This window comes from Hypanus sabinus, chromosome 19 (genome assembly GCF_030144855.1).
Source record: "Hypanus sabinus isolate sHypSab1 chromosome 19, sHypSab1.hap1, whole genome shotgun sequence".
Lineage (NCBI taxonomy): Eukaryota > Metazoa > Chordata > Chondrichthyes > Myliobatiformes > Dasyatidae > Hypanus > Hypanus sabinus.
Window position 1 is genome coordinate 8,982,106 of NC_082724.1, and position 23,736 is coordinate 9,005,841.

At 42.2% G+C, this 23,736-nt stretch overlaps 1 protein-coding gene across 1 annotated transcript in view; it reads right to left on the bottom strand.

The window, feature by feature from the left end:
• The window catches only part of col7a1 (collagen, type VII, alpha 1), a 320,662-nt gene that overhangs the window by 265,643 nt on the left and 31,283 nt on the right, over positions 1-23,736 (bottom strand). Inside the window, exons 2-6 of the mRNA XM_059943970.1 lie at positions 14,352-14,439; positions 11,112-11,292; positions 4,619-4,778; positions 3,940-4,033; positions 3,355-3,516 (exon numbers count right to left, since the gene is read on the bottom strand). Of these exons, the coding sequence (XP_059799953.1) occupies positions 3,355-3,516; positions 3,940-4,033; positions 4,619-4,778; positions 11,112-11,292; positions 14,352-14,430 (676 nt within the window). The 5' untranslated portion in view covers positions 14,431-14,439. The remainder of the gene's footprint in view (positions 1-3,354; positions 3,517-3,939; positions 4,034-4,618; positions 4,779-11,111; positions 11,293-14,351; positions 14,440-23,736) is intronic.

Sequence of the window (23,736 nt, forward strand, 5' to 3'; positions counted from 1 at the left end):
CCAATTCATGAGTTTTTGTGGGTCAGTAGCAGAAGATACCTGATAACCTGGCAAAGGATCTAATCAGCCAATCATGTGGCAGCAACTCAATGCATAAAGGCATGCGGACATGGTCAAGACGTTCAGTTGTTGTTTAGACCCAAACATCAGAATGGGGAAGAAATGTGATCTAAGTGACTTTGGCTGTGGAATGATTGTTGGTGCCAGACGGGGTGGTTTGAGTATCTCAGAAACTGCTGATCTCCTGGAATTTTCACACGCAACAGTTTACAGAGTTTACAGAGAATGGTGCGAAAAACAAAAAGAATATCCAGTTAGTGGCGGGTCTATGGGTGAAAATGCTTTGTTAATGACAGAGGTCAGATGAGAATGGCCAAACCAGTTCAAGCAGACAAGAAATAACTCAAATAACCAGCCTCAGTCTCTGACAGTTATTGATGGTGCATCAGTGGCTAAACCTACAAGGCACCTTAACAAGAAGGGCTGATGACAGAGAACAAAAAATGTTCGACTTCCACATTGAGTTCTAAAGTCATGAAGTCATGTCGCTGCTGTACAAAACTTTAGTTAGGCCACAAATGGAGTATTGTGTGTAGTTCTGGTCACCGCATTACAGGAGTGAAGCGGATGCTTTGGAAGGGGTTCCCCAGGGTGCTGCCTGGATTGGGGTGTATAAGCTTTAGGGAAAGGTTGGACAACACTGGATTGTTCTCTCTGGAAAGTTGGATGCTGTACGGTGACCTGATTTAAACATATTAAATTATGAGTCATTTTCCCAAGGTTAATGTATGATGAGGTGCTCTGTGTGGCAAACCAAGTGTTGAAAGGTCTAGGTAGAGTAGGCGTTGAGAGGATGTTTCTATTAGTTGGGGGTGTTAAGAGCATCCATTTAGAACAGAGATGAGGAGGAATTTCTTTAGTGTAGTGAATCTGTGGAATTCATTGACACAGATGGCTGTAGAGGCCAAGCTATTGGGTATATTTAAGCAGATGGTGATAGGTTCTTGATTAGTAAGGAGTCAAAGGTTAAATTGAAAAGGCAGGGGAATGAGTTGAGAAGAATAATAAATCAGCGACATCCAAATTGAGCAGCCACTTAATTGGGCCAAAATGTACTGGTCCCAATGTGTCCCAGTTAACTGGGATCCACCATTCAGTATATACGTTTCTAACTGTAACTTGCAGAAATATTTTTTATGTATTCCACAGTATTGTTATTGCAAAACAACAAATTTCACAACACCACATACACAAAAAGGTCAGCAGAGGCTGGAAATCCAAAGCAACACACACACACAAAATGCTGGAGGAACTCAGCAAGCCAGACAGCGTCTATGGAAAAGAGTGATCAGTCAATGTGTCGGACCGAGACCCTTTATCGGGACTGGAAAGGAAGGGGAGAAGCCAGAGTAAGAAGGTGGGGGAGGAAGACATTCAAGGTAGCTGGTAATAGGAGAAACCAGGAGAGGGGGAGGAAGTCAGCTCTTTACTACACCTCCTCTCCCTCTCCTGGTTTCATCTCTCACCTGCCACTTCTGTACTTGTACTTATTGCTCCCCCACCTTCCTACTCTAACTTCTCCCCTTCCTTTTCAGTCCTGATAAAGGGTCTCGGCCCGCGACATTGAGTGTTTACTCTTTCCTATAAATTTCACGGCATACTATGTGTCAGTGATCATAAGCCTGATTCTGATTCATCCAGACAGATCATTCTATACACAACTGGAACTACAACAGATAAATGAAAAAAAAGACAGAATGCAGAATATAGTTACAGTTACAGAGAAAGTGCAATGCAGGTGGACAAAGTGCAAGAGTCACGGCGAGGTAGATTGGGAGATCAAAATCTTCTCCTTAGTGTACAAGAGGCTCATTCAACAATCGTATGATGGTGGAAAAGACACTGTCCTTGAGCCTGGTTATACATATTCTCAAGCTTCTCCATCTCCAGCCCAATAGGAGGGTGAAAAGAGGGAATGGCCTGCATGGGAGGGGGGAGAGAGGTCCTTGATTACATTGACTGCTTTCCCAAGGCAGCAGGAGTTAGTGGAAGGAATGAGGAATCGGTTGATGAACAGGGCTGTGTCCCAAACTCTCTGCAATTTCTTGTTGTCAAGGGCAGAGCAGTTACTCTAATAAAGCCATAGAACACTATTCCACATTAGCCCCTCTAGTCCATGTCAAACTTTTATTGTGTCTCGACCCATCAACCTGCACCTGGCCCATTGCCCTCCATACCCCTCCCATCCATGTACCTATCCAAATTTCTCTTAAACATTGCAATTGAGCCCAAATTCACCTCTTGTGCTGGCAGCTCATTCCACACTCTCACCACCCTCTGAGTGAAGAAGTTTCCCCTCAGGTTCCCCTTAAATATTTCACCTTTCACTCTTAACCTATGACCTCTCATTCTAGTCTGACCCAACATCAGTGGAAAAAGCCTGCTTGCACTTACCCAATCTATACCCTCGATTTTGCATATCTCTGTCAAATCTCCCTCATTCTCCCATGTACCAGGGAATAAAGTCCTAACCTATTTAACCTGTCCTATAATCTAAGTCCTCAAATCTGTGCTGGATCTGGATGGGTAGTTTGCAACAGATCATTCAGCTCATTAATGTTACCACAAAAGCTCTTGTCTGTTTTTGGGTGCTACAATAGCGAAGCAGTTGGCGCGACACTGTGACAGCCTGGGGCATCAGAGTTCAGAGTTCATCTCTGGCACTGCCTGTAGGAATCTCTGTACATCCTCCCTGTGGAATGTGTGGGGTTCCCCCCAGATGCTCCGGTTTCCTCCCCCAGTCCAAATAATAGTAATAGACATCCGTTAGTCTCGAGACACCATGGATTTGAGCCTTGGAAAGTTTCCAGGGCACAGGCCTGGGCAGGGTTTGTATGGGAGACTGGCAGTTTCCCATGCTGCAAGTCTCCCCTCTCCACGCCACCAATGTTGTCCAAGCACCGATACAACTTGGCACCGGTGTCAATGCCTTGCTCAAGGACACAACACGCTGACTTAGCTGAGCCTCGAACTAACAACCTTCAGATCACTAGACCAATGCCTTAACCACTTGGCCACGTGTACCAGTTACTGTAGGTTAACTGGTCATAGTAAACTGTTCTGTGACCAGGTCAGAGTTAAATCGGGCTTGTCGGGGGTTACTGGGGTGCCACAGCTCGAAGGGCTGGAAGGACCTACTCCGCACTGTTTTGCTAAATAAACAAATAAATTTAAACAGCCCGTAAGCAATGAGAATCCCAGCACACGTGCATGTTCCCAATGCCCTAGTAAGAGCCCCATGTTGCAAGCAGCTAAACACATTGAACAGGCCCACAATGTGTTTTCCATCTTTACCTCCTACTTCATCCAGGGTGCCCCCCGTCGTGGAACAAACCCTCTTGGAAATCAGCGGCGAGAGAGTTTTTAGGATCTTGAAGTCAGTCACAAAGAAGGAATAATCCTTGGTAGGCTTTGAGGTAATCTCATCGAGTTCCTGCTTATCAGCATTCTTAATCCCTGGAGTGGAGGGAAGAGAACGTCGAGCCATCAGCCTCATCACCAACGAGCATCAGTACCAGAAATTACTCTTCAATTCGGATTCAGATTTAGCTCCTGTACATCGAAACATGCAGTGAAATGTGTCGTTTATGCCAACAACCAACACAACCTAAAGATGTGCTGGGGTCAGCCCGCAAGTGTTGCCCCACATTCCGGTGCCAACGTAGCATGCCCACAATATTCAGCAGAACAACACAGACAACAATAACAGAACAATTGTAACAAAACAACCATTTTTCTCCACACCCACCCACCCACAAACGAATGGGTCTCCAACCCCAGGACAGTCTGCCTCGGGGCCACCGACTTCCAGCGGGCTCACGGACCCACGGATACCTCCAGTGTACAAATACCACCCAAGTAAATGGACAAAGAACCTACCAACCGCAAATAATTTAACATCTTGGCTCTGCAACTTTAAGGCTGGCTGTTTCACGTTATCCTGTGATTTCCCATCGGTTATCAAGATAGCGATCTAAACACAAAAAACATCAGCCCACAAGAGGTTAAAGACCCTTTTGATGTTTACTGCATTTTTGCATTTGTTACCATAAGACCTAGCTCACGCTGAAGCAAATTGGCACAGAGGGAGGAGAGCACTTCTTTTGAACCCATAGCCATCGAGCAGACTGAGAAGTAATGCAACTCAACTCCATTGAGATATGCTGTTCTGATAGTGCGCTCACTGATTAAGGACATACTGTATGCCCAAAGCAGATTTTCCTTACCTTGCCAGATCTGACAACCAAAACAGAAGAACCTACCCTATAGGCCATTCAGACTCCTAAAATTGGTAAATTGGTTTATTATTGTCACAGCGGGTATGAAAAGCTTTGTTTTGCATTCCATCCACACTGATTATCTCATTACAACAGTGATTGAGGTGGTACAGAGGAAATCAGTAACCGAATGCAGAATAAAGAATTACAGTTACAGAGAGAGTGCAGTGTGGACCAACAATGAGGTAGACAAAGTCATAATGAGGTAGACTGATATTATTAAGACACAGGAGATATTTAGTGGGAGAAACTTTTACAGAGAAGCGTTTTCTCTCACGTACCTTGGGAACTGGACGCCTCAGTCTGGAAGATCCAAAGAAGTTGTCTGCTACGTATTTCAGGCCAGCCCCCGTCCTCGTGTTCCCACCTTTGTAATGGAGGTTGCGGACTGCGTGTAGCACCTGGACTCCTGTGTTAAAATCTTGAAAGGAGAACTCAACCCTTTGAAGAGAAACAGATACAGAGCCAGGCTAAGAAGGGCTTTGAGTTGGTTTTTAAGTTGAAAGTTGATGGCATGGTTAAGAAACTGGTGTGTCAGCCTTCATTAATGTGGGGATTGAGTTCAAGAGCTGTGAGGTAATGTTGCAGCTATATAAAACCCTGGTTAGACCGCACTTGGGATATTCGTTCATTTGTGGTTACCTCAATATCAGAAGGATGTGGAGAATTTGGAGCAGAGGAGGTCTACCAGGTTGCTGCCTGGATTAGAAAGCATGCCTTATGAAGATGGGCTGAGTGAGCTATGGAGCGAAGGAGAATGAGGTGACTTGATAGAGGTGTGCGGGATAATAAGCAGCATGTATCGTGTGGACAGCCAAGGCAGAAATGGCTAATACAAGGGGCATAACTTTAAGATATTTGGAAGGGGGAATGTCAGAGGTAGACTTTTTTTTACACAAAGAATGGTGGATGTGTGGAATATGCTGCAAGGGGTAACAATAGAGGCAAATACTTCAGGGACATCTAAGGGACTCAGGCAGGTACATGGATGTTAGATAAATGGAAGACTAGGTGGGAGGGAAGCTTTAGATTAGTCATAGTGTAGGTTAAAAAGTCTACACACAGTCATGAGCTGAAGGACCTGTCTTGCGGTCTGTGCTCTATGTTTTAAGGGGTGTAAGTGGGCAAAGCCAACTTTATTACTCTTCTGACCTCAGCAAAAGGAATTTCACTGGATCAACTTGATGTAATTTTCCCCTAATTGTAATACATTACATGGTACAACAGAGTTAATGATTTCATGATGGAAGAAACACAAGTCAGAGTTTGAAAGACGAAGAGCCTGGAGGAGCTGGAATCTGGAGCTATACACAAAACACTGGAAGAATTCAACAAGTCAGGCAGCATTTATGGAGAGAAATGTTTTAATAAATGTTTCTGGTCATCTGACAAGCCAGGTCAAGGGCCTCAGCCTGAAACATTGACTATCCATTTCCTTCCACAGATGCTGTCTGACTAGCTGAGTTTCTCCAGTGTTTTAATGAGCCAAAGATTTACCATTCACCCCATTGATGCTGCTACATCACTCCACTAGTTCTTGACTATAACACCATACTCTGCTATGTTCCTCCTAACCCTCAACATCCCAAAAATCATTGGACTCATTCTTTAGCTTGTAAAACTCTCTGACACTGTTCCCTTTAACCCACACACATGAGCAGCCACGCAGTAACTGAAACGCTCCCACGCACGTAGCCTTTGTTGCTACGCGGCTGGAATAAAGACAGTCAAGAAGTTTATAAAGCATGAAAGATTTTCTTTGTTGTACTGTATTTCATTATGCCCTTCAATTAATGAATAATATCAAAAGTAGGTGATTTTTCAATTTTTATTCTAAATATTCATAGTAGGCTTATTACAAAAAAAACTTCACAGGTGCGTTGAACCCTATCATTAGGCGACATGCGAGCATTCATTAACCCTTTATAAATGATAGCTATTAATCATTTTTGAAAAGGTTTAAACTGAAAAATAGCATAAGCCAAATTTAAAGAGCAGGCCAAGGGGTAATTCGATAAAAAATCGTGTAAAAAATTCCTAACTTGTAAATATCTGAAAAAATGTGTATTACAGTTATCATATGTATCCATTAACTGTGAAAAAGACATTAAACAGTCTTGTAAAAACAAATCTAAATAAGTTTTTATTCCCTTAATTTTCCATGTTAAAAAAGCCTTATACAAAGTTTAAAAAAGAAATTAGAATAAATATTACTAGAAAATAAAAAATCATTTAATTCAAAAAATCGACGAAATTGAAACCAAATTTTTAAAGTATGTTTAACAATAGGGTTGAGAGCTTGTCTACCTATTCTGGAGAGCGAAAATGGAAGAAAAGCTCCTAATAAAGAAGCTAACGAAAACCCCATTACTGAATTTTCTTCCAGCTATAAACATGAAGGGCGATCTTGGTCGTCTATATCATAAATCCAAGAAGTAATATAATGAATATTAATTGCCCAATAACAAAATCTAAAGTTTGGTGAAGCCAATTCTCCATCTTTTTTTGATTTTTGCAATAAAAGTTTATTCACTCTAGAGCTTTTATTATTCCAAACATAAGACAAAATCAGAGAGTCTATTTTATCAAAAAATGGTTTTGGAACAACAGAGGGAACTGCTTGAAATATATATAAAAATTTCAGTAGAATAACTATTTTTATAGCATTTATTCGACCTATCAATGGCATTGACATAGGTGACCATTTAGAAAGTGCCTGTTGAGTATATTCAACTAAAGGGAAGAAATTCTACCTATATAGGTCTTTAAAATATTTTGTAATTTTGATACCAAGGTAAGTAAAATGGTTTTTGGCAATATTAAAAGGTACTTGATCATAATAATCAGAATAATTATTAATAGGAAATAATTCACTTTTATGTAAATTAAGTTTATATCCAGAAAAAGTACCAAATTCCATAAATATAGATAACATAGATAAGTAATAAATCATCGGTGTATAACGAAACCTTATGTAATTTATCTGCTCTCCTAATACCCTGCACAGATTGAGAATCTCTAAGAGCAATAGCAATTCAACATTCACTTTCAGATAATCAATGGAGTAAAGTTTATTATTTAGTCAATAATTCATCTATCTGCGCATGCCATATCTTAATTCAGTTTAAGATAGTACACAGGGCCCATATGTCCAAAGATAAATTGGCACATATTTTTCCTAATATAAGCCCTATTTGTGACAGATGTAACACAGAAGTGGCCACTCTAACCCATATGTTTTGGTCATGTGTAAGTTTAAATAATTTTTGGAGGGATGTGTTTGCAATATTATCTAAAGTTATAGACATGGATGTTCAACCTAATCCACTTAGAGCAATTTTTGGGATTATTCCAGAGGAAGCAAGCAGTGTCTGCTTCTGCCCAACATGTGATAATTTTTTCAACTTTACTGGCTAGGAGAGCTATTTTGCTACACTGGAAAGAATCTAACCCATCTGCTGTTTTTTCATTGGCTCTCCTCCATTATGTCATGTCTAAGCTTGGAGGAAATTAGAAGCTGGACATTTGATACATCCTTTAATTTTGAACAAGTCTGGCGACCCTTTATTCAATATTTTCAAATGATTTAATCTATTTTTATATATTTATTTTTCTTTATTCTCTTTGGGGAAAATCCTTATCCATGAAGGATCGGAGATGACTGGAAGGATGTGTTTTTTTTCTCTCTTTTTTTCTAATGTTATCCTCAATTGGACTGCCCAATCTTTCTTTTTCTTTCCTTTTTCTCCTTTTTTTTGTTTCAGTTTAGTTAGTGGGGTTTTTTTTATCAATAAAATTTCCAATCTTTTTGTTTATGATTGCTATAAGGAGTTGTAGGTTTTTTTTTGACCATTGTATATATAACAGCATAATATTTTACCTATTTGATTTTGACATTATATACTTACTCTTTTTATTATTGGCTGGTTATATGTCTTTTATATTATCTACTTGCTAAACTCCTCCTCCAATTTGTATATTCTTTATTTGAAAATCAATAAAAATGAAATGACAAAAGAACATTTAAAGTGCCACAAACAAGAGAAAATCTGCAGATGCTGAAAATCAAAGTGACACACACAAAATGCTGAAGGAACCCAGCAGGTCAGGCAGCATCTATGGAAAAGAGTAAACGTTAAATGCTTCAGGATGAGACCCTTCATTTAAAGTGCCACGCAGTTTTCAGGCCATGTAAAAATTTCTAGCTCAGAGCAATGGTTGGTCCACGCACCTGTGTAAAAATTAAACTAGGGGAAACGTTACTCTCTGGGGTAGATCATTCCAAAAGTTCAAAACTCCTTGAGATAAAATTTGGTCTTTGCCTCCATCTTAGATGGAAGACACTGCATTGAGAGACTACACCCACTGGATTAGGTTCCTCATCAGGGGGACCATCATCTCAGCGCCTACTGCCTCAGAATTTTATGTTTCAATATGATCAGATCACTTTCATAAATACAGGTGAAAGAAGTAACCAGGCACCTTATTTCCCCATTCTCCCATGTTTTCCCTTCTCTCCATGGCAGCCAGATGCAGCAGCTGTCATGGCGCATCTACCTTGACACACTTCCCATGATGCTTAGCGGCCATGACGCAGCAGCTGCAGTGTTGCTAAGGGGAAATCATGTAGGCTGCACTTTACTGCATCAAAACTGGAGGAAAATGCCTGCATATTTTGTTTATAATTACTAAATTTTCAGAGCTTTAACAGCAAATTCACCACCTATAAGCAAAATGTAATTTCTAAACAGTTAATTTTTTGAATTTCCCAACCAATCTGTCCTTGGGGTTTGAATGATTCACTCAGATTCCTACTAGCCTGAACAACATCTTTAGTTTAAAAAGGAAAGCATTCATTGCCTTTCAGTAACCATGCAATCCCCAAAGCCTAAAAGCCACAAACAGCCTGTTCTCCCAGCCTGCCGTCTTGGCTTCTTCAAATCTCAGTGGGACTAGTGACTTGCACCCGGAACTGGACACTCAATTATGAATCACTGCGACGGCCTGAAAAATGGCAGCCAGAGTGAAGTCAGGACAGATGCAAAGTCCATTAAGGCAACTTTGACCAGATCCGTGAAATGTACTGATGTGGGTGTGAGATTTTCAAGTGTCTAGATTGCAAAAACATTTGCAATGTTTTGTGATTATTAAACCACGTTTCACTTGTTTGAGGAAAACTTTAAAGATGAAGTGAAAAACACAAAAAATTCTGGAGGAACTCAGGAGGTCAGGTGGCATCTATGGAGTGGGTTGAACAGTCAACTTTTCAGGCCAAGATCCGTCATGAGGGCTTGAAAAGAAAGGGTAGAATGGCAGAATGAGAAGGTTGGGGAGGAGAAGGAGTACAAGATAGAGGTGATAGGTGAGATCAGTTACATTGGGGAAAGGGTTGTACATCTTTATGCCCTTATTTCATTGATGAAGACTGTACAGTGAAAAGGTTGTTTTCTCAGTCTTGTAGCCAATATCCTTTACCAAATTAATGACCATTCATTCATCTGACACTTCTGGGATGAACTAGATATGGTGGCCAATGGTAGCTGGACTTCCAACATGAGCCATACCTCATAGATGATGAGCTTATTGAGAAATTTTACTGCCTCCAGTGAAAAGGCAGCAGGTATGGGACATCACCACTGTAGTTTCCACTCCAAGTCACATACCACCCTCTCTCTCCCCTAGAAACTCTGAACTGTTTCCCTTCCTGCAGATGCTGCCTGACATGCTGAGTGCTCCCAATATTTTCTGTTCTGTTGTGTATATGCAGACACAAGCCTTTATCTGATCTGGTGTTTCAGGGATCTTATTCTCTTCAAACTGGATCCCATGTCCCATTTGGCTAAAACATCAAGGAATTTTCTTTTTTAAAAAAACGACATAGATTGGGGTATTGTCGCATTGACATTCTTTCCATCTGCCACAAAAGGTGGGATTTCCCAACGGTCACCCATTTCAGTTTGACTTCCCATTCCCATTCCGGTCTGTCACCATGGCCTCCTCTACTATCATAATGAGGTCACTCTCAGCTTGGAGTATCTGCTCCTCATATTCCATGTCAGTAGCTTTCAAACTGACAGTATGAACAATGATTTCTCTAATTTCCAGTAATTTTTACCCCTCCCCCCTTTCTCCTTTCCTATTTCCCATCATAGAACATTGAACCATTGAACATTACAGCACAGAAACGGGCCCCTTTCTTCTCACTAGCCCATTATCTTCCTTTGGTTTCTCTTTCTCTTCCATGGTCCACTGTCCTCTCTGATCAGATTCCTTCTTCTTCAACACTGTATCTCTTATCACCTCCTAGCTTCTTATTTCACCCCTCCCTCCCCCACTCATTCCCCTTCCCCCTCACTTGGCCTCACTTATCACCTGCCAGTTTGTGTTCCCCTCCTCCCCCAGCTTCTGATCCTCCCTTTCCAGTCCTGGTAAAGGATCTCAGCCGGAAATATCGATGGCTTATTCCTCTCCATAGGAGCTGCTTGACCTGCTGAGATTCTCCAGCATTTTGTGTGCTCTCCTCTGGATTTCCAGCATCCGCAGAATCACTTGTGGTTAAAAAAAACACGGATATTCTTGTGCTATTGAAATGCAGAAATGCAAATAATCTCTTTGCCTTCTTATTTATACTCCAGAACAAATTTGAGATCCAAGGTTACACGCCAGTGGCAACACCCCTGCAAACCAAGTTTCCTTCAATGCATCAGACTGCTGACAAATCAAGCTCCAATCTTTTTTTTTAAAACACATTTGAAATATTGAGCAGCATCTCACCTGGGATCATCGCTATACTGGACAAGACCGATTCTGACCTTGCTTTGACTGATCACATTAACAAACGGTTGAACTGTTGCTTCAATGAAGCTTTTGATTTGCTCGAACTTGACCCTGCCAATGCTGGAGGAGCCGTCCACGAGGTAGACGATATCAGCAGCATAGATGTTTTTGCAGACAGCTGAAACGCAAGGAGATGCAGGTTAAAGTCTGAGAAACTGGATCTGTGTTACTTTTCCCATGTGCAGACTGATTTTTGTTACAGTTTAATTTTGGGATTGGGCCATTGCTGTCAAAGCCTACATTTAATTCAGGTTCCTGATTACCCTTGAGAAAATGGTGATGAGAAAATCTCTTGAAGCTGTCCACAGTGCTCTCAGTTCCCAGATTTAAAGCCAGTGACATCAAACAGTACTATATGCACAGTGTATAATATACATTTATTAGGTACAACTGTACACCTGCTCGCTAATGCAAATATCTAATCAGCCAATCATGTGGCAGCAACTCAAAGATAAAAGCATGCAGACATGGTCAAGAGGTTCGGTTGCTTAGAGGAAACATCAAACTAAGGAAGACATGTGATCTAAGTGACTTTGACCATGTATTGATTGTTCATGCCAGATGGGGTGGTTGATAATCTCAGAAACTGCTGATTTCCTGGGATTTTCACACACAACGTTCTCTAGAGCAGGGGTTCCTAACTTTTTTAATGCCATGGACCAGTACTATAGATGCCAGCCTGGGAACCCCTGCTTTACAGTTTACAAAGAATGGTGCAAAAAACCAAAATAACATCCAGTCAGAGGCAATTCAGTGGGTGAAAATGCCTTCTTAATGAGAGAGAATGGCCACACTGGTTCATGCAGACAGGAAGACAACAGTAACTCAACTATCCCCACATTACAATGGTGATGTGCAGAAGAACATCTCGGAATGCACGACATGTCAAACCTTGAAGTAGATTGGCTACAACAGCAAAAGACCATGAATATATACTCACTGGCCACTTTACTGGGTACAGGAAGTAATTAATAAAGTGGCCACTGAGTGTATTTCCAAATCAGAATGGAGAGGAGCCTGTCGATGATGACCTCTTTGGTGAGCGTCCATCAACGTCTCCCACCATCTCCATCATATCATCTTCTCACAGCTACCATCGGGCAGGGGGTACAGAATCCTGAAATCCCACACCACCAGGTTCAGGAACAGCTGAGATTTAAAAGGTTAGTTGTATTTGCCCAAAGTACATTGAAACAAAGTGAAATGTGACATTTTGCATCAAATTAAATCAGTGAGGATAGTGCTGGGAAAGTTTCTGGCACTAATAGAACATGGCCACAACTCACTAACCCTAACTCTTACGTCCTTGGAACTTGGGAGGAAACCCACGTGGTTATGGGGGGAGGAGCAGTAAACTTCTTACAGAGAACAGCGGGTATTGAAGCCTGATCATGCAGCTGTGAATGCCCATAAGAAAATGAATCTCAGGTATATGGCGACATATATGTACTTTGATGATAAGTTTACTTTGAACTTCTTTGAACTTTGATCTTACATCTGGCGCCGTAATAACATAACAGTAACTGCTACGCTGCCATGCCATCCTGTGCCTCATAATTGGTGGAAAGGTCTTAGAAGGTCTTTTATGCTGTGTTGTATCTACCCCAAGTATACTGTGTGTACAGTAATAGGGAACAAAACTTTCATCATAGAGGGAAGATTCAAGCAGAAGTATAAGGATAAGTTGTCAAGATGTAGGAGAGGGTATTCTGGAGCCTGGGGCCCTCGCAATTGACAAACACAGAGATCAAAGAAGAGTGCAAAAGGATACAGCTATTTTCAGAACTTCAGATCAATCTAAAGCTATTTCCAGCTAAATCAAACCATTCAGAAGAGCAGACATTATTCAATATAGGAAGCACATACAAAATGCTGGAGGAACTCAGCAGGTCAGGCAGCAGCTATGGAGGGGAATACATAGTTGATGCTTCGGGCTGAGACTCTTCATCTGGACTGCGTCTGATACAAAGTTCGAAGTAAATTTCTGTCTTGTCTCCACTCTACGCATCTCTGTGACCCTTTGTTGCAGACAGAACCTAAAACAATCTCACAGGTATGTACACTGTATGAATATGTGGGTGTGTGCCTGTCATTTGCTGTGTGCACAACTAAGCCATAAGACCATAAGCGGAGCAGAATTAGTCCATTCAGCCCATCGAGTCTGTTCCACCATTCCATCAAGGCTGATTTATTTTCACTCAACATTCTCTTGCCTTCTCCCCATAACCTTTGACACCCTCACAAATCAAGAAAATATTGACGTCAGCTTTAAATATACCCAATGACTGGGTCTCCACGGCCATCTGTGGCAATGAATTCCACAGATTCACCACCCTCTGGCTAAGGAAATTCCTCCTCATCTCTGTTCTAAAGGGTCATCCTTCTATCCTGAAGTTGTGCCCACTATTGTAAATATCCTCTCCACATCTACACCATCTAGGCCTTTCAGTATTTGATAGGTTTCAATGAGATTTCCTCCCCACCATTCCTCTAAACTCCAGAGTCACGACACGTTCCTCATACATTAACCTTTTGTTGCCAGTATCATTCTTGTAAACCTCCTCTGGAATCTCCAATGCCAGCACATCCTTTGCATGGCAGCATAGCAATTAGCATGAGTTGTATGATTGGAATTCAATTCCTGTCACAGTCTGAAAGCAGTTTCTGCGTCCTCCCCGTGTCCATGTGGGTTTCCTCTAGATGCCCTGCATTCTTCCCACATTCCAAAGATGCGCGGGTTGGGGTTAGAGAGTTGTGGGTATGCTATGTTGGTGCTGGAAGTGTGGCTCGTAAGCTGTCCCCAGCTCATCTCAGTCTGCGTTGGTTGTTAATACAAACAACACAATTCATTGTATGTTTCAATGTTTCAATGTACATGTGCCAATTGAAGATGAAAGGAGATTGAAAATTAGCTTTATCTTGTCGTAGGTGCTCACAATACTCCATATGCACTCTGACCAAGTGCCTTATAAAGCCTCAGCATTACATTCTTGCTTTTATATTCTAGTTCTCTCACGTGCTCCAAGTGCTGTGCAAAGTTTCATGTTTGAGCTGTTTTGCAGAACCATTGCCCTGTTAATCTCATCTGTGTTTGTCACTGACAGTCAAACTCTTCCACGAAATGATCACTTATCTCGATTTTAAGTCTTTTGGCAATGATGAAGCAGCCTGCATTACCTTTCTGAGCTTGTCCGCCCGAGCCGGTGAGAAACAGAGCCTGGGTGGTTGCAAGGAACAACAGCCACATTTTCATCATCACCTCTGCCTGGAAAGGGAGAGAAAAGAGTGTGTTTATGAAGGCTTCCCAACCTCATGAATCACAGTGAATTAACCAGAAATGTTGCAGATGTTGGAATTCTTGAGTAACACACACAAAAGGAGGAACTCAGCAGGTCAGACAGCATCTCTGGAGGGAAATGAACAGACGACATTTCAGGCCTCCACAGATGTCCAACATTCTCTCTATTTTCTTTCTTACAGCTGCACAGACCAACCATTGCCCTGAACAGGAAATTTTTACACGGCCTGGAAACTGTGCAGTACTGCAAGTGATTTTTTTTTTGTAATAGCAGACTATTTAGAAAGCAAATTGGAAAATAGCTTACCTTTTGATTTTATGTATTAATTGAAGGATATAACGAAATGCAGTACAACAAAGAAAATCGTTCACGCTTCATAAGCTTTTTCTAGCTGCGCCCAATGCCAGCTGTGCAGCAACAGAGGCCATGTGCATGGGAGCATTTACTGCACGGCCATGCATCCACGCAGCTTAGAGGGAACTGTGCAGCCATCAGCCTCTCTAAAGAAATTCCTCCTTGTCTCTCTTCTCTGACTAAAGGGCCCAAAACTGCTGTCTAATGAATGCCTTTTTCACTAGGGGACCGCTTCATCGAGCACCTCCGGTCCATCCTCCAAAAGTGGAACTTCCCATTTGCCCAATATTTTAATTCCCATTCCAATTCCCATTCCGACATGTCAGTCCATGGCCTCCTGTTGTGCCACGATGAGGCCATCCTAAGGATGGAGGAGCAATACCTTATATTCCATCTGAATAGCCTCCAACCTGATTGCATGAATATCAATTTATCCTTCCACTAATAATATTTTTCCCTCACCCTCCACTCTTCTTCTGATCCCTACTCTGGCCTCTTACCTCTTCTCACTTCCCTTGGGACCTCACCTCCTTTCTCCTACGGTCCACTCTCCTCTCCTATCAAATTCTTTCCTCTTCACGTATCCACCTGGCTTCACCTGTCACCATCTAGTTATCCTTAGTTCCCTCCCCACCACCTTCTTATTCTAGCATCTTCGCTCCCTTTGCAATTTTTACTCATTTATTTCTCCATTCCTGCTAAAACATCGCTTACATTGTTTACATTTATATTTGCATCATTTATTATTATATTGTAATTTGCCCTTTACTGTGCCTATTGTCTTGTTTATTAATTGCTGTATTGTCTTGCACTGTTTTGTGCACTTTATGTAGTCCCATGTAGATCTGAAGTCTAACGTAGCTTTGTGTTATTTCACGTAGTCTAGTGTAGTTTTATGTTGTTTCATGTAGCACCATGGCCCTGGAGGAACGTTGTTTTGTTTTTATTGCGTACTGTACCAGCAGTTATGGTTGAAATGACGATAACAGTGACTTGACTTGACTTGACTTGATCTTCCCCCTTCCTCTCCAGTCCTGAAGAAGGGTTTCAGCTGAATTCTCGACAGTTTGTTTATGGATGCTGCCTGACCTGCTGAGTTCCTCCGGCATTGTGTATGTGTGTTGTTTTGGATTTCCAGCATCTGAAGAACTTCTTGCGTTTAAAATTTTCACAGGGTTGACCAGGATAATAATTACTGAGGATGAATAAGCAGAGTTTATCTCGGCTTCTGCTCTCTCTCCAGTGACTGACAGTGTGACTTATTGTGCCAATTTTTGTCAGACATATTCCTGAAATCTTTGTTACCAGACCTTCAACTGCTGACTTCTTAATACTTTTTCCTCATTGAAAAAAAATCTAAAACCAATGAATTGAAGTGGTCAAAGCAGCTGAAAAAATACACACAAATTATTTTTATGTCCTTATAATCTCTCTCCTGGGAAGCTGAAAACTGTGCTCAAGAATTTCTGAAGTAAATCTATTAACCAAGTATGTATGTGTCACCAAATACTACACTGAGATTTATTTTCTTGTGGGAAATCACAGTAGAACAAAGAAATACAATAGAATCAATGAAAATTGCACACAAAGACTGACAAACAACCAACGTGCAAAAGAAGACAAACTGTGCAACCACAAGAAAAATGGATTTATTTTTGACGAGGAACTGCTGCACGCTTGTTCTTGCAGAAACATCAGAATCAGAATCAGACACACTTTATTGATCCCGAGGGAAATTGGGTTTAGTTACAGTCGCACCAACCAAGAATAGTGTAGAAATATAGCAATATAAAACCATAAATAATTAAATAATATTAAGTAAATTATTCCAAGTGGAAATAAGTCCAGGACCAGCCTCTTGGCTCAGGGTGCTTAACACTCCGCAGGAGGAGTTGTAAAGTTTGATGGCCACAGGCAAGAATGACATGGCACCAGGTCGACATCCATGCACCATCAATCTACAGGACATGATAGTCAAGAACTGGGCTAGATTATTATTATGATTTTAATTATTTTTTATGACTGTATGTTTTACTGCTATCATAGTTACATAAGCTATAGGTACCCTGTACTGTGAGTGACTGTTCGTTATGCATTTTGCACCTTGGTCCCAGAGAAATGCTGTTTCATTGGCTGTATTCTTGTGTCTGGTTGAATGGCAATTAAACTTGAATGTGAACTAAATAAATAAATAATCCTGAAAACATCATGAGTTGCAGAGTCTTTGAAAGTGAGTCCTGCAGTACCGACAGGCCTACGTACGAAGGGTGATTGATAAGTCTGTGGCCTACAGTAGAGGGAGATGAATTATTAACCAAACTTTCTGCATAATCACTCAAAGAGTTGAGTTACATGTGCATGTAATGAGAGCTGTATATCTCATCTCCTTCTACCTTAGGCCACGAACTTATCAATCACCCTTGCTGTGGACACTTTCTGGAGGTCCAAAATCCATGTGCTCCACGACTGCTGGAATAAGTGTGTAAATGTAGGAGGGGAGTATGTTGAAAAATAAATGTGCTAGTTTTCTAAAATTGGCTCCTTCTACCTCAGGCCACGGACGTACCAATTACCCCTTGTACATTAATTGCCAGAAAAGCTCTCCTTAGGACAGAATCAAATGTCAAGCAGACAGGTCAAAAAACCATTAAGAAATTCTTAAGACATCCTCGGAAAGGTTTTGAACACTTCATAGCCAAAGGAAAGTTTCTGAAAAGTATTTCCTATTCTTAGTGGCTCCCCACAGCATCTGAATATGTTTGAATAGCAACAGTTTAATTTTTGCACAGCCGGGGAACAAACGAGTTCTTTGTGCTCCCTAGGACAGCCACCCTCCCACCTACAAATCACCCCAGGGCGAGACAGCCCTCAGATGGGAGAAGTCACAAAGATATCATCTTAAGTGGGAAACAAGATGCTGCCAAGCTCAGATATAATGAGTTTGTGGGAGGAAGGGAAGATTCCTGAAGGCTGAAATGTTTTACAACGATCCTAATATCATTCTTTAGTTTCTGAATGTATAAGTTTTGGATGCCTCAGGAATACTCACAGCAATTTTAGAAGATTTAAGACTGACAGTTCCAGCTAAGCCTGGGACATGGCAAACCTGGTTGACTAATTATTTTCCCTTTTCGTACAGGGATATAGTTTAGCTCTGCCTGATGTGGAAGATACTGCAAAAGAGAACTCTTACTGCTAAACACATCCCACTAAATGTGAATAACATTTGTAACCAAGACAGTAATAATAGGAATTACTGTAAAACTGTATAATCAGAGGAAGTTTTAATATCACTGACATATGTCACAAAGTTTGTTATGTTTCAACAGTACAGTGCAATACATAAAAATACCATAAATTGCAACAAGAAACATGTTAAAAAGTAAATTAAACATGTAGTGCAAAAAGAGAGCAAAAATAAAAAGAAACACAATAGTTTCTGCAGATGCTGGAAATCCAGAGTAGCACACACTAAATGCTGGAGGAACTCAGCAGGTCAGGCAGCATCTATGGAAAAGAATAAACAGTCGATGTCTCAGGCTGGGACAGTTCACCAGAACCTGGTTAAAACTGACGGGAAGGCAGCAGTAACTCAAAAACCACGCGTTACACAGTGGTGTGCAGAAGAGCAGCTCTAAACGCACAACACATCGAACTTTGAAGTGGATGGGCTGCAGCAATAGAAGACCACATACTTACACTAGTGACTACTTTAATAAGTACATCTTCTGCTGAATGAAGTGGCCACTGATCGCATATAAAAATGTTGTTAAGAGTTTCACCCACAATATAGAGAGAATAAACGGTCAACACTCATTCCTGATGAAGAGTCTCAGCCCGAAATGTCGACTTTCAATTCCTTTCCACTGATACTGCTTGAGCTGCTGAGTTCATCCAGCACTTTGTGTGTGTTATTCCAAAAGGAATGAGGTAGTGTCCATGAATTGGTTCATTGGCAGTTTAGAGATCTGATGGCAGAGAGGAAGAAGATGTTCCTAAAATATTGGGAGTGTATGTTCAGGCTCTTTTACCTCCCCTAATAAGAACAGAGCATGTCCTGGGTGATGGGGGCCCTTAATGATGGATGTCTCCTTTTTGTGGCATATATCCTTAATGGTGGGTAGGCCATTGCCCAAAGCTGAGTTTGCCACCTTTTTTGATCTCATGCAATGGCTTCTCCATACCAGGTGATGATACAACCAGTTAGAATGCTCTCCACGGTACATCCGTAGAAATTTGCTAGAGATTTTGGTAATGTACCAAATCTCCTCAAACCCTTAATGAAATATAACCACTGGTGTGCCTTCTTCACAATTGCATCAATATGCTGGGCCCTGGGCATCAGAGATGTTGACACCCAGGATCTTGAAACTGCTCACCCTCTTCACTGCTGACCCCTCTACGAGGAATGGTGTGTGTTCCCTTGTCTTCCTCCTCCTAAAGTCCATAACTATTTCCTTGATCCTACTGACCACATCAACTGCTGATCCACCATACCAACACAGCTAACAGCAAATGTAAAGAGCTAGAGTCGGTTGGGCAAGAATCTTTTGGCTCTGGGCCAGCATTGGAATACATGTGAAAATTTGGGATACACAAGTGGCCAGAATTGTTCAAAGTTCAAAAAAATAAATTTAGATAGATAGGTAGATACTTCATTGATCTCAAAGGAAATTACAGAGTCACAGTAGCATTACAAGTGTACAGATATACAAATATACAAATATTAGAAGAGAAGTAGGAAAGAATAAAAAAAAGTTATCTCAAGCAGTCTAACAGGAGGGGGATCATTACTTCCCCGGTTATAGGTTGTCTCATTACCAAGCCTAAAGGTCGAGGGTAAGAATGGCCTCATATAGCCCTCTTTAGAGCAGTGCATTTGCACCCACATAGGACTGTACTGGTTTCCTTCCTGTTTACCCCGTATACCTGAGACTTTAGATACAACACTGAGTCATGTCATCTGCATTGCTAAAAGTGCTCCTTTGTTCAGCCAGGGTGGCATGCAAGGGGTGAGAAATATTGTCCAGAAATGCCAGGGTCCTTTGTTCTATCATAGCCTCCAGCAATTCCAGTTTGACTCCTATAACTCCTTTCTAATCAGTTTATTCAGCCTGTTGGCATCACTCGTGTTGATGTCATTGCCCCAGCACACCGCTGCATAAAAGATTGAACTGGCAACAACAGACTGGTAGAACATGTGAAGGAGAGGTCTGCATACTCCGAAAGACCTCAGGAAGTAGGAGCAACTCTGGCCCTTGTACGCAGCCTCCTGTTGGTGCTCCACTCAAGTCTGTCATCCAGGTGCAGCCCCAGGTACTTATAGATCCTCACCTCATCCACATCCTCACCATCAATAGTAACAGGGAGCAGTGCAGGCTTAGTCTTCCTAAAGTCCATCACCATCTCCTTTGTCTTACTGATGTTGAGCTGCAGATGGTTCAGCTTGTACCATTTGACAAAGTCCTCCACCAGGGTCCAGTATTCATCCTTCCATCCTGCCAACTATTGCTGAGTCATCAGAGAATTTCTGCAGATGACGTGACTCAGTGTTGTATCTAAAGTCTAAGGGAAGGAAACCAATACAGTTCCCTATGGGGCCTAATTGCAACTTATAGCCATGTCTGACACACAGTTCTGAAACTGCACAAACTGTGGTCTGCCAGTCAGGTAGTCCATTCTCCAGGATACAATGAAAGTGCCAGTCTGCATTGAATAGAGATTTCCCCCCACAAATGAGGACTGTATGGTATTGAAGGCACATGAGAAATCCAAAAATATTGTTGCAATGAACAGCAAACAGGAGGGAGCTTGACACAGAGCTTCATAGGTAAACATTGAAACTGGAGCAACGCACGGTTGGGAAACGTTAATCACCACGCAGGCAAAACCAATGATCTGGTGACTAGTGGTTGTGATGTCGGGGTTCTTATGCTGCAGGCCTTGGTGGAAACCAGGTGTGCCATCATCAAAGAGAGCTAGCAGCAAATGGGAAATTAATGGTCAGAATCGTGGCACAATCAAAGGAAATTAGGAGCAAGATACGGGATTAATGATCAGGGCCGTGACAAATATAATCCTAACGGAGCTGCCCCACTTACCCAAATGGGAGTAGGCTCTGTAGAGCAGGTGGAGGACAGTATCATTCACTCCAATGTGCTCCTGGTAGGCAAACTACAGGAGATCAAGGGCTGATCTGACTAGGGGTTGGGGGTGAGCCAGGACCAGCCGCTCTAGGGTCTTCATGATGTGTGGGGTCAGGGCCACCGGACGGTAGTCATTCAAGACTTTTGGTTGGCCTTTCTTGGCTACTGGGACCACACATGATGTCCTCCACACAGTCGGGACCCTTTCCAGGCTGAGACTCACATCAAAAATGCACTAGAGAACTCCCCACAGCTGCTCCTCACATTCCTTCAGGACCTTGGGGTTCACCCCATCCTGTCACAATGCTTTGTCATGTCTGGGTTTTTCCAGAGCCCTTCTCACCTGCTCAGTACCTGGAGAGTTAGTGGAAGATGGGATCAGGGGAGGTGAAATTAGAAATGATAGCAGGTTGTATGTGGAGGTGTGGATTGTAGGTGCTGGAGAAGGAGGGGATGTAGACATTGGTTGCCTGTGTTGTTTATCCACATATTGAACTGAAGGAGGGAGGAGGGAAGGCACTGGTGCCTCAGCACCTGGAACTGCTGAACGGGTTGTGAACAGGAGAGTAATTGTAAAACCTACTGAAGAATTGGTTTAAGTCCTGACAAAGGGTCTCGGCCCGAAATGTTGACTGCTCATTTCAACGGATGCTGCCCGACCCGCTGAGTTCATCCAACTTGTTTGTACGTGTTGATTTGACCACAGCATCTGCAGTGTACTTTGTGTTTGGTTTAACTCAGTCCATTCATGGCTGCATTCCAAGGCTCTAGATCTAGGCTGATTGAAGCCAGTGATGTTCTTCATGCCTCTCCACACCTCCCATGTGCTGCTCTGCCCAAACTAGTTCTCCAGCTCTCTTCTGTATTCCTCTTTAGCAACCTTGATCTTCTCCTTTAGCTCCCTCTGCGCATGTTTCAACTTCTCTTTATCCCCTGCTGTGAAGGCTCTCTTCTTGTGTTTGAGAAGAGCCTTTAAATCACTGGTTTGTTGTTAGGGAAGCAGGAAACAGTCAGTGATACGGAGAATCTCACCTGGTCCATCAACACCAGCTCCATAGCAAAGAAAGCCCATCAGTGTCTCTACTTTCTGCAAAGGCTGAGGAAAGTCCATCTCCCACCCCCCACCCCGTTCTCATCACATTCTACAGGGGTTGTATTGAGAGCATCCTGAGCAGCTGTATCACTGCCTGGTTCAGAAATTGCACCATCTCGGATTGCAAGACCCTGCAGCGGATAGTGAGGTCAGTTGAGAAGATCATCGGGGTCTCTCTCCCCGCCATTACGGACATTTACACCACACGCTGCATCCGCAAAGCAAACAGCATTATGAAGGACCCCACGCACCCCTCATAAACTCTTCTCCCTCCTGCCGTCTGGGAAAAGGCACCGAAGCATTCGGGCTCTCATGACCAGACTATGTTACAGTTTCTTCCCCGAAGCCTTCAGACTCCTCAATACCAGTCTGGACTGACACCTTACTGTCCTATTGTCTTGTTTATTATTTATTGTAATGCCTGCACTGTCTTGTGCACTTTATGCAGTCCTGGGTAGATCTATAGACTAGTGTAGTTTTTTTCTGTGTTGTTTTTTACATAGTTGAGTCTAGTTTTTGTACTGTGTCATGTAACACCATGGTCCAGAAAAATGTTGTCTCATTTTTACTATATACTGTACCGGCAGTTATGGTCGAAATGACAATAAAAGTGACTTGACTTGACTTGACTTGACTTGACTTGACTTGATTATTATGGAGTTTCCAAGGAGGAAACTCCTCTGGTGAAGGAGCTTGTTATGTCCATTCTGGGGCAGCTCATTCATATTTGTCCCCCACTGGACACTCGGCCCTCACCAGTGGCTCCAAGTTGCTATCTTCATGTGACAGCAGCCACATCCTGGTACACCACTTCAACAGGCAGGCTAAACCAGCTGAGCATAGCGGGAAGCTTCATACCTCAGTCAGTTAGGGACATGCCTGTCCTAGCGATGTAAAGTCAGCTCCAGCGGACTGGCCAGATGAGATCTACAGGGAGATCCGTCTGCCAGCAAGGTGGTTCTGCAACGCTCTGTGAAGAGTGAAGGGCACAAAAGGGCCCAGAAGATGTCATGGTCATCCACTGCTACCAAGGAAGACCCCAGTTTGTAAAGCTTGCTCATAACACTGTTCCCAGACTTCTGAGGTTGAGAGAGTGGAACTGACCCAGTGCAGTGGCTTTTCCACTTTAAAAACTCTCCAGTCATCATCGGACGCGGTGGACAACCCTCACCATGATTACGTTTGCTACTTTCGTTGTGTCACAGCTTGGTTTAAATTGTAAACAAATTGGCTATTGCCAGCATAGTTGGTCGAAGATGGATAAATAGATCCTGATTGCTCTGCTATACAATATTTATGGTTAGTGAAATGAAAGTGAACTTAAGGATAATTGGCAATTATAACAATAGCCCCTCCTTGTAGATTGAAAATCTGGATTTAATTGGCGTGTTGAGAGTACAGGAAAATAAAGATTAACTACCACACACCAAATGCTGGAGGAAACTCAACAGCTCAAGCGGTATCTATGAAGAGCAATGATGAGTCAACGTTTCAGGCTGCGACCCTTCATCAAGACTGATGAAGGGTTTTTGCCTGTGTTTGTACACCTTACTTTCTAGGGAATAGTCATAACCCATTCAACCTCTCCCTATGACTCAGCTCCTCAAGTCCTGGCAACATCCTTGTACATTTTCTCTACACTCTGTCAATCTTGTTGAGATATTTCCTGT